The 16145-nt window shown below is 50.1% G+C and overlaps 2 protein-coding genes across 3 annotated transcripts in view; one reads left to right on the forward strand and one right to left on the reverse strand.

Annotated features, from left to right (window-relative positions):
* Positions 1-10897, forward strand: part of MAP2K1 (mitogen-activated protein kinase kinase 1) — an 81470-nt gene extending 70573 nt beyond the window's left edge. The window contains exons 6-11 of the mRNA XM_021694088.1: positions 2807-2931; positions 4937-5138; positions 6491-6555; positions 9029-9090; positions 9470-9515; positions 9870-10897. Coding sequence (XP_021549763.1) covers positions 2807-2931; positions 4937-5138; positions 6491-6555; positions 9029-9090; positions 9470-9515; positions 9870-9983 — 614 coding nt within the window. The 3' untranslated portion in view covers positions 9984-10897. The remainder of the gene's footprint in view (positions 1-2806; positions 2932-4936; positions 5139-6490; positions 6556-9028; positions 9091-9469; positions 9516-9869) is intronic.
* Positions 8818-15955, reverse strand: SNAPC5 (small nuclear RNA activating complex polypeptide 5). 2 transcript variants are annotated; one of them, XM_021694089.2, is made up of 4 exons: positions 15848-15955; positions 14351-14440; positions 13416-13538; positions 8818-10083 (listed from the first exon to the last, which is right to left on the reverse strand). In XM_021694089.2, exons 1-3 carry the CDS (start codon positions 15935-15937, stop codon positions 13422-13424), a joined length of 297 nt encoding a protein of 98 aa, XP_021549764.1. In that variant the 5' UTR covers positions 15938-15955; the 3' UTR covers positions 8818-10083; positions 13416-13421. The 2 variants fall into 2 exon arrangements, with proteins under 2 accessions (XP_021549764.1, XP_021549765.1); XM_021694090.2 differs by lacking the exon at positions 14351-14440 and having other exon boundaries at positions 15848-15951.
* Between the last annotated feature and the right edge of the window lie 190 nt (positions 15956-16145).

Raw genomic sequence — 16145 nt, forward strand, 5'->3', positions numbered from 1 at the left:
GGCGTCTGTCCTGTTTGAGGAGGGCCACGATCCCGTGCGGATGGGGACCAGTTGCTCCTCGGTGGCAAGTGTTTGTCGGGGCCTGTCCTAATTGTAGGTGTGGGGAAGAAACCGAAGACAAGTCAGTCCCTGACGTCCTGAGGTTGCCGATCTCCCCGTGTGTTTGAAGTGATTCCACAGGCGGCTGCATGACAGGAAGTGGCTGAGGGGAGCAGAGTTGGGTCATGTGGCAGGGCGGTGGGTGGGGAGAGGACAGGCCTAGGTATCAGAGAAGGTCTGACTTCTGGTTCCAGCTGCACCCAGTTTTTGCCGTGTGCCCTGGGACAAGTTCCTAGACCGTTCTGGGCCTTAGACTGAAGGGGAGGAACCAGATTCCCTCTAAGGTGATTTCTGATGCTGGCATTCTAGAAGTCTATATGTAGGAGACACAGGGAGGGGGCCAAGGGGTTGGGAAAGGTCTTGTGTCCTGTGCCATGATGAGGGCTGGGTCTTGGGAAGATCACCCCAGTGGCTCTGAGTGCTCGTGTGTGTACACGGGTGAGTTCAGAGCTGTTCCTTCACAAGGGTTTTGGAGCCTCCGGGCTGACAGTGGTGAGGCCGAGGCCGGCAGCCCTGCCCTGGTGGAGCTGCTGGGGATGCAGAGAGGCTTGAGCTGGCTGAGCACTGTGCTTACGACTTGACCCATCCTCGGGAATGAGGGGTGAGGTGGGAGGGGCAAGGGAAGGACTTACTGGGATACAAGAGGGTATTTTGTTTGTTTGTTTGTTTTTTTCTACTTTACCCTTGGAAAGATACTTACATAGACTTGTTAGAATCTGTTTAAGGATAAATACAAGCAAGGATATATCATTGTGCTTTGCAGATACTGCATTTTTTTTTTTTTTTAATACACAAATTGACGGTTTGCATCAGTCCCGTGTTGAGCAAGTCTGTACCATTTTTCCAACAGCATTTGCTCACTTCATGTCTCTGGGTCACATTTTGGTAATTCTTGAATTTTTTTTTTTTTTTTTAAGATTTTATTTATTTATCCATGAGAGACAGAGAGAGAGAGGCAGAGGCAGAGGAAGAAGCAGGCTTCCCAAAGAGCAGGGAGCCCGATGCGGGACTTGATCCCAGGACCCTGGGATCATGACCTGAGCCGAAGGCAGACGCTTAACCATCTGAGCCACCCAGGCGCCCCCGCTCCCAGTTCTTGAATTTTTCAAACTTTTTCATTATTGTATTTGTTATGGTGATCCGTGGTCAGTGATTATGCCTTGCCGAAAGCTCAGGTTAACAGTGGTTAGCATTTTTTAGCAATAAAGTATTTTTAAATTCAGGTATGTACATCTTTTTTTTTTTAGACATAATGCTGCTGTATACTTACTAGACTACCGTCTAGTGTAAACATAACTTTAAAAAAAAATACTTATTTGACAGAGAGTGAGCGAGCATGAGTGGAGGGGTGGGGAGCAGGAGTGGGAGAAGCAGACTCCCTCCTGAGCATGGATTTCCCCCGATTGGGGCTTGATCCCAGGACCCTGAGATCATGACTTGAGCTGAAGTCAGTTGCTTAACCAACTGAGCCACACAGGTGTCCCAACATAACTTTTATATGTACCAGAAACCCCCTAAAATTCATTTGACTCTCTATTGTGATACTTTATTGCGGTGGTCTGGAACCGAACCTGCCAGATCTCCGAGGTGGGCCTGTAAATGCATTCATCTGAGAGTACTAAAGGGAAAAATAATAAAATGGGAATAGTGGTTCTGGTAGTTTTGACTTAACGGGGATTTGGTTTTTTCCTCTAATTCTCCAGATACTCTAGAATAGTGTCTTTCTTACTTCTGTCAAAGACTGCCTGTCCGGTTTATGCTTTGCCCCTGGGTATGGCCTGCTTATAGAGTGAGTCTCATTGCTGATGTCTGCTCACAGATCCCTGGCCTGGGGACTTTTACCAAGTCCCAGCCTCATTTCCCCATCTGTAAATGAGAACACTTGACCCTGCTCTGCCCGCTTTACAGGGGAAACGGGGGAAGAAAATATTTGGAAGTTCACCTCCCTCTGCAAAGGGAAGGGCAGGTGAACTAGTAGTGAGGGGGGCAGCTAGGTGGGAAGTGGGGGGGGGCCCAAGTGCAGGGGAGGGGTTGGGGCTGGTTCTGGGGGTACTGCCTTGCCTGGCCCTGGCAGGGCCACTAGGGGCTCTTCTGGACTGACAGCTGGCTGCAGCCGTGGAGGCTGTTTGGGAAATGACTTCCGAGAAAGTCAGTCATAAGGCACCTCCCAGCCTCTGCCACGCATATTCAGAAAGCCCACAATGCTCCATGCTTGGTATCAAGGCCAAGAATCGAAATTCCTGCCCCCCCATCTCTCTGTAGTCTTTGGTCTGTAGCCTCAGCAAGCATACAGGTCTTATTAGTTGTGTTTTTCTTCCTGCCTTATGATCCAGCCATAGGTACTTGATCTTGCCAGTAAGGGTGATTGAAGCAACGAAGTTTGAAATCCCGATTATTCATGATAACTGATTACCTCCTGTGGGTCATGTGTTCAAGTCTGGATTCTCAGAGTGGGAATCCACTGACTTCCTGTCCTGCTTTTACAACAGGTTGCCATTTCCTCTCCTGACAATTCTTTTTCTTGAACCTTGAACAAGGGGGAATAAGGGACCTTGGTGTCCAGCGTTTGCAAGCCAAGGGCTGGCTATGTGATGGCTGCAGGTCTTGGACTCATGGTCAGGGCTGGTCTGTCTGGAGAGCATTGACCCTTCCACTCCCCAGTCCACCTGTGTCAACTCCCTCCTTTTCTGTGTTCTCTCCCCTGCAGATGTCAAGCCTTCCAACATCCTCGTGAACTCCCGTGGGGAGATCAAGCTCTGTGACTTTGGGGTCAGCGGGCAGCTCATTGACTCCATGGCCAACTCCTTCGTGGGCACACGGTCCTACATGTCGGTATGAGCAGTGGGTTCCATTTCTTGAGCATCTGGCCTGGTTGGGGATAGGGGTGAAGTGGGTGGCTTTTCCTGTGGAGCCAGAACCTGTGTGCTGGGTGGTGGGGGTGGAGGAGAAGGAATTAAGGGAGGAGGCATCACCGCCCCTCCCTGAGGAGGTGGCAGCATCCGCGTGTTCTCTTCTTCCCCCCCATGCCACGAGCTCCGCAGGGGCAGCAATGGGACCATGGGGCAGAGGGCGGGGTGGAATCTTAGTTGTCCCTAGGGGGCTGGCTTAGGGCCTGGCATGTGGTAGGTGCTTGGGGAGTGCTTGGTGAGCAGGCTAATGTTTGGTTGGCTGACTGGGTGGTAAATGGCTAGGGTGCTGCAGAGAAGGATTCAGAAAGGGGAAATGTGACTCTCGGTGAGTGCTGGTGTAGAGGGGCATTAGGGTGAGTGGGGATCTCCATGGAGGTGGCAGTGAGTGCGGGCAGGGATCAATCCGAGGGGGAGGCACAGAGGCTGGAGCACCGAGCACATTCTCATCCACATCCTTGAGTGATCTCATTTGTTCGATGTGTTTGCCCCGTGAAATGCAGATCATCGCTCCCATTTTTAGAGATGAGGAAAGCCAGATGCAGAGCCTGGATTGAAAGCCAGGTCTCCTGGCCAGTTAGTCCCCTTTGCTCAGCACGCCCTCACTTGCCTCTTGGGTCTGATTCGGCAGCTGCTTCCAGTCCCCACCTTGACAGCCACTCTCAGCATGACTGGCCCAGTACTGACCCACATTTCCATGCCCTCCACTCCAGTGACTCACGGTCTTTCAGAAACATGAAACCGGTGGGCCCTTCAGCTTCTTCCCTAAGTGTCTAAGTGTCTAAGAGTTGAGTAGCTAGCATTCTGGGCCGCTCACCTGCCAACTGCAAAGTTCAAAATCAGTTAACAGGCCCTGGGACTTACTGGTCCAGGGTTAGTGGTTTGGGTTTTTGTGGTTACATGGTCAGTTCCAAAATAGTCCAGTGTTTGAGTTAGTGAAAAATCCTATGGGAGATATTAATGATGTCCAAAAAAACGTACAATGGTCAGAATGAAGACTTTTTTTTTTGTAGAGTCAACGCTAGATAAAAATAGTGCTTTGTGTGGCACTATGTACTTTTTCCCTGACTCCTCCTGCCAGTAACAACCCATATTGTGTAGCATTTTGCAGCATCTAACATATATTTCCATTTGGTTTGACCTTCTCAGTAACCCCTGTAAGGAGAAGCGGGTATTTTGTGATGTCCGTATTGTCGTCACCACCACCTTCATCAGCTTCACTTTATAGATGAGGAAACTGAGGCTCAGGATCATGTAGTTTACAAGTTGCAGAATTGGGACTTGAACATGATCTCCTGACCCCAGATCCTCTGCCTTTTCTGCTGTTCCATGTTGTCCAAGGACAGTCAGTGAGTCCATGGTGGAGCTGGTCTTAGAGTTCAACTTTCCCGACTGTAAAGACCGGTGTTCTTTCTACCCACTGCACACCTCATTCATGACCCATGTTCCAGAAGCCGCATGTTCCAGACCCAGGTGACAAGATGAGCCTCGCAGGCTGGGCTTTGAACCAGCTGCTCTGCACGTGCAAGGCAGTGATGAGGCTGGGCCCAGCTAGGGGCGAAGCTGGAGCCACAGCTGGAGCGGCAGCCGGGGGGCAGGCGGGCCGGAGGCTGTTAGCTGAGGGCAGTGAGGAGGCATGGGTCAGAGCCCCGGGAGCCGGCTAGGATTTGGTGAACACAGTAGTTGGAGGCAGGGCAGAAACCAAATTAAAGCAGTTAGTGGAGGTCCTAAAGAAGATCAAATCCATCAGCAGCTCCACGGCCAGGGCTAAGACCAAGCAGGGCGGCCCACTCCCTGCAGTGCAAACAAGCCTCAAAGGGGCAGGGATTCTTGAGGCCTCCCTTTGAGCCTCCATGGGGACGGGTCTCTCCCTCTGCTGCGTGGGCCCGGATTAGCTCACAGGTGATCAGAACTGTCTGTGTCTCCTGCAGCCAGAAAGACTCCAGGGGACTCATTACTCGGTGCAGTCGGACATCTGGAGCATGGGGCTCTCTCTGGTTGAGATGGCGGTTGGGAGGTATCCCATCCCTCCTCCAGATGCTAAGGAGCTGGAGCTGATGTTTGGGTGCCAAGTGGAGGGAGATGCGGCTGAGACGCCACCCAGACCAAGGACCCCTGGAAGGCCCCTCAGCTGTGAGTGGCCTGGTGTGGCCCCCGCTTGGACTGGGGGCAGGGGGGGCGGGGACCTTACTCTTCTTTGGGTTTCTGGAGGGCTGATTCTCTGAACATTCTCCCAAGACTGACTGCCTGTCTCTGGATGCCAGGCTGGGGCCAGGGCGGGAAGCAGAGCAGGGGTCTCCAGGTGGGTGTTAACATTACTGTTACTGCCAACATCTTCTCACCCTTTGTTGAGTGCTGGCTGTGTTCCTGACACGGCATTTAGTACTTTATATGCACTATCTGAATTTTAAAAAATTATGACCTCTTTTTTTAGGTAGATTTTTTTTTTGAGATAAAATTTATATAACATAAGATGCACATTTTAAAGTGTACATTTTAGTGGATTTTAGTATATTCTTCTATGTTGTGCAACCATCACCACCGTGTACTTCCAGAACATGTCCATCACCCTAAAAGAAACCTCACTTCCATGAGCAATCACTCCCATCTCCTCCCACCCCCAGCCCCTGGCAACCGCTAATCTACTTTGTGTCTCCATGGATTTGCTGAGTATTATCTAATTTTAATAGCGATCGTGTGTGAGCACTATTATAATAATCTCTATGTTAATATGAGGAAACTGAGGCACAAAGTGCCTGACTTGTCAAGACTGCACACTAAGTGGCCAAGTCTGAGTCCTAGGTGCTGAGCGCTGTGCAGCATGGCCTGCCTTTCGGATCATGCATACTGAGAAGTAAACCTGGTACTTGGAAGATCCTGGCCCAGCCACCGTCTTCTGATGTACTTCCTGCTGGGACATTTGTGAACATGAGGACCTGGTGTCTGCCCCTGGGAGGCTCTCATGAGAGAGGGCATCTATGAAGGGAGAAACAGAGGAGGGCAGGGATAGCTGATGGTGGTGGGTCACTGGAGGGGCTATGGCTGTGGCCCCTGAGGCTGGCCTGGGACTCTGGAGGATAAAAGAAGAAACCCAAGTGCAGGGAGAATTAAAACTGAGTCCTTGAGTTACTTAGTTATTACCTCATTTTCTCCTATCTCAATGTGAGGAAGGGAAGAAGGGCAGACATGATGATTATCCATCTCCACTGCAGCAAATTCACTACTAAGCTTAGCAGTCAGTGGATTTGCCTGAGGTCGCAAACCTTGGAGGTGGTAGAGCCCAGACTCCTACCCTGGCTGGCCAGCTCTGTGGCCTTTGCTGCTGCCCTGTGTGTTCAGCCTTACCTGTGGCTCTGTGTCTCTGCTTATCATCCACAAACCTGTTCTGGTCCCCAGGACCCTTACTCCCAGTCCCTAGCCTCACAGTGGCAAATAACTTCCTGTTTTTCTGAGAAGTGTTTTCTTTTTTGTTACAAAATCTGTAGCTTATGGAATGGACAGCCGACCTCCCATGGCAATTTTTGAGTTGTTGGATTACATAGTTAACGAGGTAAGTACTGCATGGCTTCTTTGACTTTGGTATTTGCTTCTATTAAGAGAACAGTGTATTTGATTGGGATACCTGTGAGTTGTTTGCACAGTGAGGCTTTTTGGGCCCCAAGGGGATTCTTGTAGGGCATCATGCTCTTGGAATGGAGTGGCTGGTTTAGAGGTTACAGGTGTCCCTTCCCCAGGGAACATCTTTGGGTAGCTCTGAGTTTCTCTCCCTTTCTCAGAGTCAGGAGCCTCGAGTGTGCTCATTCCATTCTTACTGCTTCATTCACCAGGCATTTCTTGGGCGCTTACTGTGGGCTGCATGCACACTGCAGGGTGATGGTAGGGATGAGGTGCGGTCCACAGATGGAAAAACAGAAGTCCCTAGTCGTGAAGACTGTTAGCTTCATGTGGGAGGCAAGACAAATACATACATACCCGTAGGATAGGGTCTTCTCTGGTAAGTGCCATTAAAAACCAGCAGATGTAAAAAAATGACAGTGTAGAAATAGTATGGAAAATATTCACTACAGATTGTGTGAAAAACACTACAAAGCACTACGTATATGGTGATCAGTTCTTTAAAAATATGAAAAAGATTCTGTGCATGTATGTGCATATGAAGTCTGGAAAGTAGTATGAAACGGATTCTCTCGGGGTGATGGAAGTTTCTTTTGGCTTATTGCTGCTGGCTGACTTTAATGCAGAGAACACACATGATTTGTGTTTAAATTAAAAGAAGATCGAGGGCACAAGAGACCGACCAGCAGTCTTCCAACCCGGGTTAGAGGGGGCGGGAAGCGGTGGTGCAGAGGGTGGGACAGGGCTAGAGGAGCAGGGCTTCGGGACGGGATGTTAGGTGGCAGGGCCAGCACGCCCGGCTCAGGGGCAGCCCGGGTAGTGCGTGAGAACCAGCTCCGTGAGGTTGGGGAGGCCGCTGGGGTACACAGTAAAAGCATAGCCCTGTGCTCTTCTTCAAGAGACAAGAGGAATGACTTTTCATACTTTCTACTGCGCTCTAAAACCAGACCTCAAAAGGGTCCCCTTGTCCCTTACAAACTCAACAGGGAAAATCCTGCTTCACCCCAGCAGTTAATACAGCACTGGCCAGGGAGGTTAATTGACCTCTCCTTGCTGTCCAGCTTTATGCTAAGCACCATGGGACATGGAACAGAAGTCAGATGTGATCTCAGCTGTTTAAGGATTCAACGAGGCAGAGTGCCTTGCATCTGTGGTGGTCAAGAAGGCCACCCTCTACTGCTGGGACCTGAGCTGGGGGGGCCACATCAAGGGGGGAGACGGCCTGGGCTAAATAAGCCACTGCCAGTCCCCGGGTGTGCCCTGCTTGCCTCTGGGGGGTTGCCTCTGGGGGGCCAGCTGGCTTCGTTATCCTCTTTGTACAGGTGAGGAAGCTTCGGGCGCCAGGAAGAAAAGCTCAGGTCCTTCCCACCTAGTGCTCTTCCTTTACCACCCACGCCTTCCAGGCCGCTGGGCTGTGTGGCAGCAGGTGCAGGCGCCTCACGGCCCCTGCTTTGCCCCCCATCCTGCTCAGGACTGGCCTGGCCTCGGGAGGCCAAGCGGTCCGTCTTTCCCTCGAGCGTTCCCTTTTTCCCCCTCAGCAGCAGCGACAGTCTGCAGGGTGCCCTGAGAGCTGGGTTTTAGTCCCTGACTCAGATCAGGCTCACTGACCTGCTGTTCTGGTAAGGCCTTCCGGGCGAGAGGGGGAGGCAGGCCTTTTAGGTGGCGTCGGTGGCTTAATTTCTGGTCTCAGATGGCCTGCTGATCTGGCCGGGCACGGCCTGGGAGTCCGCTCACGAGGAGCTGCACTCAGACCCAGCACAGGTCAAGCGAGGGTGGAGTGCGTGCGCCAGGTGCCCCAGGGCCCTGTCCCGTATCACCCCGCGTGACCGCCACCGTGGACCCTGGGAAAACAGAGCTGTTGCCCGTGTCCTCACGCCGATGCCTGCGCACGGCCGCATTCCTTGAGGGAGGGTGCAGGGAACATTACTTCCAGACTCAGTCTTCTGTCAGCCAATGTTTTATTATTAACCTTGTTCCACTTCTTCAGGGCTCGGAAAAGGGCTAGACATTTGTTACCATTTAGGTAGCTTCTGTGACGTGCACATGTGGGGGTCCGCACAGCCCCGAGCTGCGGCCGCTGGGAGTTGCTGGGGGTGTGTCCATGCCACACCCGAGGTTTACAGTTGGGACTGTCACGAGGCCCTCCGCAGCTCGGAGAACAATAAACTAAGGTTCGCAGAGAAACAGTGGTTTGTTTCGTCACTAGGCCAGTGAGTGGCAGAACGCTAACTGGGCCCCAGTTCTGAGTGTACGTCGTGAGACCAGAGCTTCCGCCTGGCCTCCCGGGCCTGCCTCCCCGTGGCTGCGTAAGGGCAGCGCCGCGCTGAGGTCTGCAGGGGGGGAGGTCTGTGGGGAATACGGGTGGAGAAGGAAGCACGCCTTTCTTAGGTCCTGACATGTATTTGCAGCCTCCTCCAAAACTGCCCAGTGGAGTATTCAGTCTGGAATTTCAAGATTTTGTGAATAAGTGGTAAGTCCGCTCCTTGCCCTCTGGAAGAGTACGCTGCTTTTGTCAGCCTCCCCGCCCAGTCTTGGGGAGCAGAGCTCTGCCCTTCTTCCTGCACTTCCAGAGTGCCACGGCTTCGGGGACTGGTCGGACTATGGCAGTGGGTGAAGCTGCGGCTTTCGGCACCTCTCTGCCGGGCTTGGCATGGTGCCTTTTGGTCTTCGTTTGATTCTGCAGGCATTTGTTCACCTGCGGGCGGGCCGCTCTGCCAGGACAGGAAGGTCGAGAAGGCTCAGGCACTCCTCAGAACCTGCGGGCGGTGGGGGGACAGGCACGTAAGTGCAAGTAATTGGAGGGCAAACCAGCACCAGGCAAGCTCTCTCACATTATCTTTTTCTTTCAGCTTAATAAAAAACCCAGCAGAGAGAGCAGATCTGAAGCAACTCATGGTAAGTCCACTGATTTCCAATTTGTACACGTCCTGTTTATTCATTTGTCCTCTGTCAGTCTGCCTGCCCGGTACTCCCTGAGCCCATTCCCTGCTCCGCCTCGGCTGCCGGGCAGTGTAAGGGCCGAGCGGAGGGCAGAGCTCCCGTGCCCAGGCCCCAGGGAGGGAGCGCAGGCTCAGGGCGGTGCGTGGGGGCTGTGGCCTCAGCTGATGAGACGAGCAGAGCAGGCTCTTGCGGCAGCTGCTGGCCCAGGACGGGCTCCGGGAGCTCCTTCCAAGAGAAGCTCTAGACCCAGGACTCTCGACCTCTCCTTTCGGTTTTTTACCACCACTTACTCTGTTTCCCTGCACACAGGTTCATGCCTTTATCAAGAGATCGGACGGGGAGGAAGTGGATTTTGCAGGTTGGCTCTGCTCCACCATTGGCCTTAACCAGCCCAGCACACCGACCCACGCAGCCGGCGTCTAAGGACGTGGGAAGCGGCGAAGAGTGAGTCGCCTGCCCAGTGGTGTGCCGTGTCGTTTCCGGGCCTCTTGCCCACGCCTGTCTGTTCAGACGTGCATCTCACCTATGACAAAGGATGAAGAACACAGCATGTGCCAAAATTCTACTTGTGTCATTTTTAATATTACTGTCTCTATTCTTCCTGTTCTCTCCCTAAGTGGATTGGCTTTGTGCTTGGGGCTATTTTTGTGTATGTCGATCAACACACGCACAACGTTGAATTACAGTGAAACTTTGGTGACCGTGGGTAGTCATTCTTACTTACTGAAAATTGCACTGCTCTTCCCTCGCCGTGACTGGCTAGCTGCCTGTATTTTCGGGATTCTCTGACACTTGGTGGTACTGCATTCTTGCCAGGCATACCTTCTATTTGAGTAGGAAGGGGCCTCGTAAGATCCTTCACAGGCAGTGCATGTGAAGCATGCTTTGCTGCTACGATAAAGAACATCAGAAAGTGTGTATCATTTTATTATATTTTTGCTTTTGGTGTAGAATGAAGCAATTTCTATCAAAATCTAGCCAGAGCCCTTCACTGCCATGATAGCTGGGGCTTCACCAGTCTGTCTGCTGTGAGGATTTATAGACTTCTGGTTGTATTTCTATATTTATTTTTAAATATATTATGTGGGATATTTAGTGGTTTATGTCTCAAGTTTGAATTAGTGTTTCTAATATGGTGGTTACTTTGAATGTTACAAATGGATCAAGGCATTAAAATGTATGAGATTTCTCTTTCCCCAAATCCAAGTACTGATGCTATTGTAAACAAGTGTGTATAGTGCCTAAAAATTGTATGAAAATCCTTTTAACCATTTCAGTCCAGATGTTTAACAAATCTAATCTCTTATTCTAATAAATATACTATCAAGTTAAAAGGATGGAAAAGTGTCTTGGGTACACATACACAAGAAAGTCCAATGATTTAGCCAAGCCTTCTTGTGAGGGCACAGGTGGAGACGGGAAGGAGGCTGGAAGGCAGAAATGCCATAGTGAAGACAAGTTCGGTGCCCTGGGCTTTAATGGATCCGTGATTCCAAGTTTTGGACTTTGTCCAATGCTTCTGTCCACTTACGTGTGAATCTTCCAGCTACCTTTCCTGTGGCCCTGTGACTAGATTCCCTCTCTTCCTGCCATTTCTACACAGGGAAAAGCAGTAGGCAAGGTGGGGTTGGGGTGTCACTGGCGTGCTCCCAGGAGCACTCCGCTCTTGGCCAGCCCGACTGGTGTGGGAGCCTCCGCCCAGGACACCCAGTCCCATGCTGCTTTGCTCCACTGAGCAACTGTCTCCCCGCTTTCACCAGTGACTTTTTTCCATTTTCCTGGAGAGGAATGGACCTGGTGCTGGCTTTGTCCTGCCTGTGAGGTAGCAGTGAAGTCACAGAAAACAAAGCCATGTCCCAACTGACCACGGATGCCTTTTCTGCCCAAGTGACTTTCGGAACTTGAGGTACACGTGATGCTGCCTGGTTGGCACCTCTTCCATCATTTTCTTCCAGAGGCAGCTTACAGAAAACCAAAATAAACACGTCTTTAAAAACAAAAGGCCTATTTTGTTTTCAAACTAAAAGCAGGACCTGGGTAAATCTCCTGAGTTGGTAGTTCCACTCTGGACCTACCAGAGCTTGGAATACAGGCAGGATTTTAAAAACTGCTCAGTCGTATATATATCGCTGCCCCAGCCAGTCCATCTTCTCTCGCTATGAGGCTAACATCTGTTCTAAGTCAACAGTCTAACCTAAACAAGATCCATTCAGACCAAGGTTTAAGACTCACACCCTGTGTCTTTTGCTAAGGGATAGGACAGGATACGAACCGAGGTCTCGTTAAAATGTGCAAACTGCATCTAGGGAGGAAGGTGTCACCTAGAGTCTAATACCTGGATCTGAATGCTTTCATGTTCAGTGTCTTTTGAGGGGTATTTTAAATTCTCTATTTACATACAAAAGTGTGTTACATTTGGAGAGTCAAAAAGGTTTTTTTCCTGCTAATTTTTACCAAGAATGAGGTTACCTGCCTCAGTCTGGCTGTTTTGAGTTCCCTATGTCAAATCCCTTCCTTAGACTCCCTCTTGCTGAGACACCAACAACAGCTGTGGTTTTACATGATACCTCGTTAAGCACACCACAACCGCCTGTGATGTGAAAGTGCTGGCTCAGGTAGGCATACCTTTGACCACAGGACTCTGAGAGCTGCAAAGAGTTAAGAAGGCCAGCAACCAGTTAGTAGTAGAGCTAGAATTCACAGCCAACTTTTCTAGCTCTCAAAAACCCATGCTCCTATTTTAAATAAAACCCCAAGTGTACAGCTTGATTGCTTTTCATTGCAAAAGTTTTCACACGGTATTTTCCAAGAAACATGCTCATTTAAACTTCTATTTCCTTTAAGAGTAGCTCAAAATAACTTTAATGAAATGTTGATTAATAAATACACTCATGTTCTTTTCTGGAACAGTTACAGAAGAAGGTTTGCTTGAGGAGAGTCTCTGTGTTCTGTTTGACTTTTCTGTTTGGGCAGGGCAAATTTTATAAAATTAAGCAACTACTTAACTGTATATTCACTGGAAGAGGAAGAGTATGCATAAGTGAATCTAAACTGCAAGTACTAAGTTTTAACAACTGTTATTCTGTAACTGTCATTATTACAAAACCCCAATCTTCCAGGCATAGTGATTTAATGGCACATTTCCTAAGTCCAGAAATGGGTTTTAAACCATCCTGCTGTATTTTTTGCCCCAGGGGAGGAACTAATCCTTTTCTCTGTTCTTATCTGGAAACCAGGAAGCTGCATGACAGCTCTTTATGTGTACTTTATCTCTAAGCACACTTTACCACCGTGATGTCTCAACCTACATACGATGGCAGCCCCACAAAGCCCTCCGCAGCACAGCAGTCCAACCTGCCCCACCGAGGGGTGGCGGCAGCTTGTGCTCTCAAGTGGCCCTCTGTGCTCCTCACTTGTCATCTTTCTCTCCTAGACCGCGTGGCCTTGCTCTGCTCACAATGGCTCGATGGCATGCAGACAGCCTTTAACTGGTTTTCTGAAGAGGCAATGTTGACTGGAAAGGCTGACTTGTATTTAAACTCCGCCCTTTGTGCAAATGGCAGACTTTCTCAATAGCATTGTAGAGGAAACTGTTTGGAGCACAATCACTAATACAGTCATGGCACCACCCGTACTGCTCAATGCTAAGACTGCTTTTCCGTATGTCGCTAATTTTTGTTAAGGCGTTCTGAAACTTGAGTTCTTGATGGAACCATTTTCACAACTACACATCCTAAAGTTCTTCCTTGTAAAGCAGATCAGAGGGCCTATGGAAAGACCATTTTTTTTTGAAGAGACAAAAGTTCCTGAGATGTAGAAACTTAATTCCTGTAACTAAGCTTGGCTCTTCCCTACCCTGCTTCAGGAATCTGATTCTTCTTCCTCCTCCTCCTCCTCCTCTTCGGGCACATGGCTCCTTGTGCTCAACTCCAGTGCAGTTTGGTTGATTGATGCTTCGTTGTCTACATGCACCAACATCTGCTTTAGGCAAGGACATTATGGATTAGTAGGAAAGACACTGGCCTCAAAGCAGCAAATTCTTAAACAGGTTTTAAAATCAAATCTCATTTGCATCCTCATCCCCAATATTTATCATCAGGAGGTAAGGCCACTTCCTATTTCTCCAATTTCTACCCTGACCCTCTTACCTCCACCTCCCCATTGCCAAATGGGGAGGCGAGTAAATGCCCTAGATTTGACAGAATGTTACCTGATCTACAAACATGGTTCATGCGTAAGAATTATGCTGGCCTAGATGTGCTACTTTCAAATGGTTTTAAATGGCTTAAACACATCTGGGAGAAGTGCTCAAATACGGTATATTTAGAAAGAAGAATACTGTACTATTTTACTTGAGGACGTTAGGAGGAGGAGATGTTGAGGATTGGAATTCACTTTTTAGCACTATGCTTTGTAGCTGAAGCTACACTCTTAAATCCCAGGCTTACTTATTCATGAGGCAGTGGAAGTTTGTGACAAATGCCTGCAAAGCTCTCCAACTCTCCCTGGGTTCACTGGAGTAACTAGAGAGTTCAGATGACTAGAATGGTGCAGGCAATACAACAGTACCTCGTTAATCAAAGTGTGACCAGCTGGTAGAAAGGTGGGCTATTTCCTGTCTAAAACAGTGATATAAAATAGCCAGTTTATTAAACTAGAAAGCTCTCACAAGCAATTCCAAGTCCTCTGGGCTTGATAATGTAATTTACAACAATTTTTGGCCTCCAAGCAGCACGAGAGCAGAATGCACTTTGCATTCTCTCCCTGGGCCCACACTTGATTCAACTTACATCATTTGACTGTTCAGGTGCAGGTTGAGAAGATAGCGTCTCATCCCCTCTCCTAGAACTAATCATTGATTGGAGGGCTAGTTCTTCAACCTAGAAAAGAGGTGAGGACACTTTGCTTACTATTTCACTGGGCTACTGAGCATGCTGTCAAAGGCAGGCATCACGAGGAGACGTGAAAACAGTGTCACCTCTGTGCAGCTCTAGAGGGAAGGGTGGGGCTCTTAATCTTATCCCCACATTTTTTAAGGAAGAGAGACAAGAAAACCTCCAGGCCTTTCCCCTGGGTGTAGAGGTGTCTCAGCTGAGCCAAGACTTTCATTCCCCTAGATATAGCAGATCTGGATAGAAAAGCCAAGTGTGCCCTTAAAAAAGCCAGGTGTCGGGCGCCTGGGTGGCTCAGTTGGTTGAGCGACTGCCTTCAGGTCGGGTCATGATCCTGGAGTCCCAGGATCGAGTCCCGCATCGGGCTCCCTGCTTCTCCCTCTGACCCTCCCCCCCTTTCATGTGCTCTCTGTCTCTCTCATTCTGTCTCAAATAAATAAAATCTTTAAAAAAAAAAAACAAAAACAAAAAAAACAGGTGTCTTCTGATTCCACAGAAGGCCAATTCCCTGGACTCTAGATTTCTACCCAGTAATAAAGTGAAGGCAGGAAGAATGGAAAGTGGAAGTGTTTCCTGGAGCATAAGGGAACAGAGGCTTTAGAGGTCATGGGCAGCAGCATACACAACACACACCCACTGGGTACTTGTACAGGTTCTAGTGATACAAAAACATAAATAACTGCAGGCCATTACAACTGTCCTGAGGAAAATAATATTTTGATATGTCACAGCTGTACATGCTTTTAGCGTACAAAAAGCCTTCAAAACCCGCATCTCATTTGGGCTTAAAGATCCTGAAGAAGAGTTCTAAGCCGCCCTTATCAGGATCAGTTAACTAGGGCTAAAGAGGGTGGACTAGGCACAGGTGTGGGAAATGGCCCTGGTGCACCAAATCTCGTCCAGGCCATGGAGTCCGTAACAGCTGCCAGAATTCAAGCTACTGGGAACTCTGCGACAACTCTTTCCTCAGGCCCTGGCTCGCTTTCTTTGCACAACGGATCTACGAGTCTCTTCTGGCTTAACAATACTGGAGCCGTTCCAAGCGCCAAAAGCAGCTAGTCAGTGGTGGCTAGCACATTCTGAAGGAGCTAGGGAGGAACGCGTCCGGGACAGGGAGAGCCTAGGCCGGGCTTAGGGAGGTCGCACTTCCTCAGCGCAAGGTGTGCGGAGCACCTGCATTTACGGGTGTTGGGGTGTGGCGGTAGCCTTGCCACACGTACAGATCGCTGGACCTCAGCCTAGACCTGCAGGATCAAGATTCTGAGAGAAGTGGGCCCGCAACATCAAACACGCTCCCAGATGCTTCCCAACCACCAGGTGGACGCCGCCGACGCCTAGGGTTCGCAGGGCGGCGGAGTAGAGGGGCAGCGGGGGGGGCGGGACACGTAGGGTCACCTTGAGCCGGTTCAGCTGATCGTGCAGGGCCGCCTTCAACCGGAGCAGCGTCTCCTCCTCCTTGCGCAGCTCCTGAAGCCGGCTCAGCATGGCGCCTCCTCCCGCCCGCCGTCCGGCCCGGCGCTCGGCAATGACGTCACGGCCCCCGCGTTCCCGGAAACCAAGCCGCGGGCTGGGCGGGGCTAGCGCCACGTGGGCCAAAGCGCTTCCTGCCGGCGTCCACACTCTCGCTGGCTGCTTCACGTTCAACCGGCTCTGCCCAGCGCAACCCCGGGTTTTTAACCAAAAAACTTAAATT

The sequence above is a fragment of the Neomonachus schauinslandi genome, chromosome 9, assembly GCF_002201575.2.
Source record: "Neomonachus schauinslandi chromosome 9, ASM220157v2, whole genome shotgun sequence".
Lineage (NCBI taxonomy): Eukaryota > Metazoa > Chordata > Mammalia > Carnivora > Phocidae > Neomonachus > Neomonachus schauinslandi.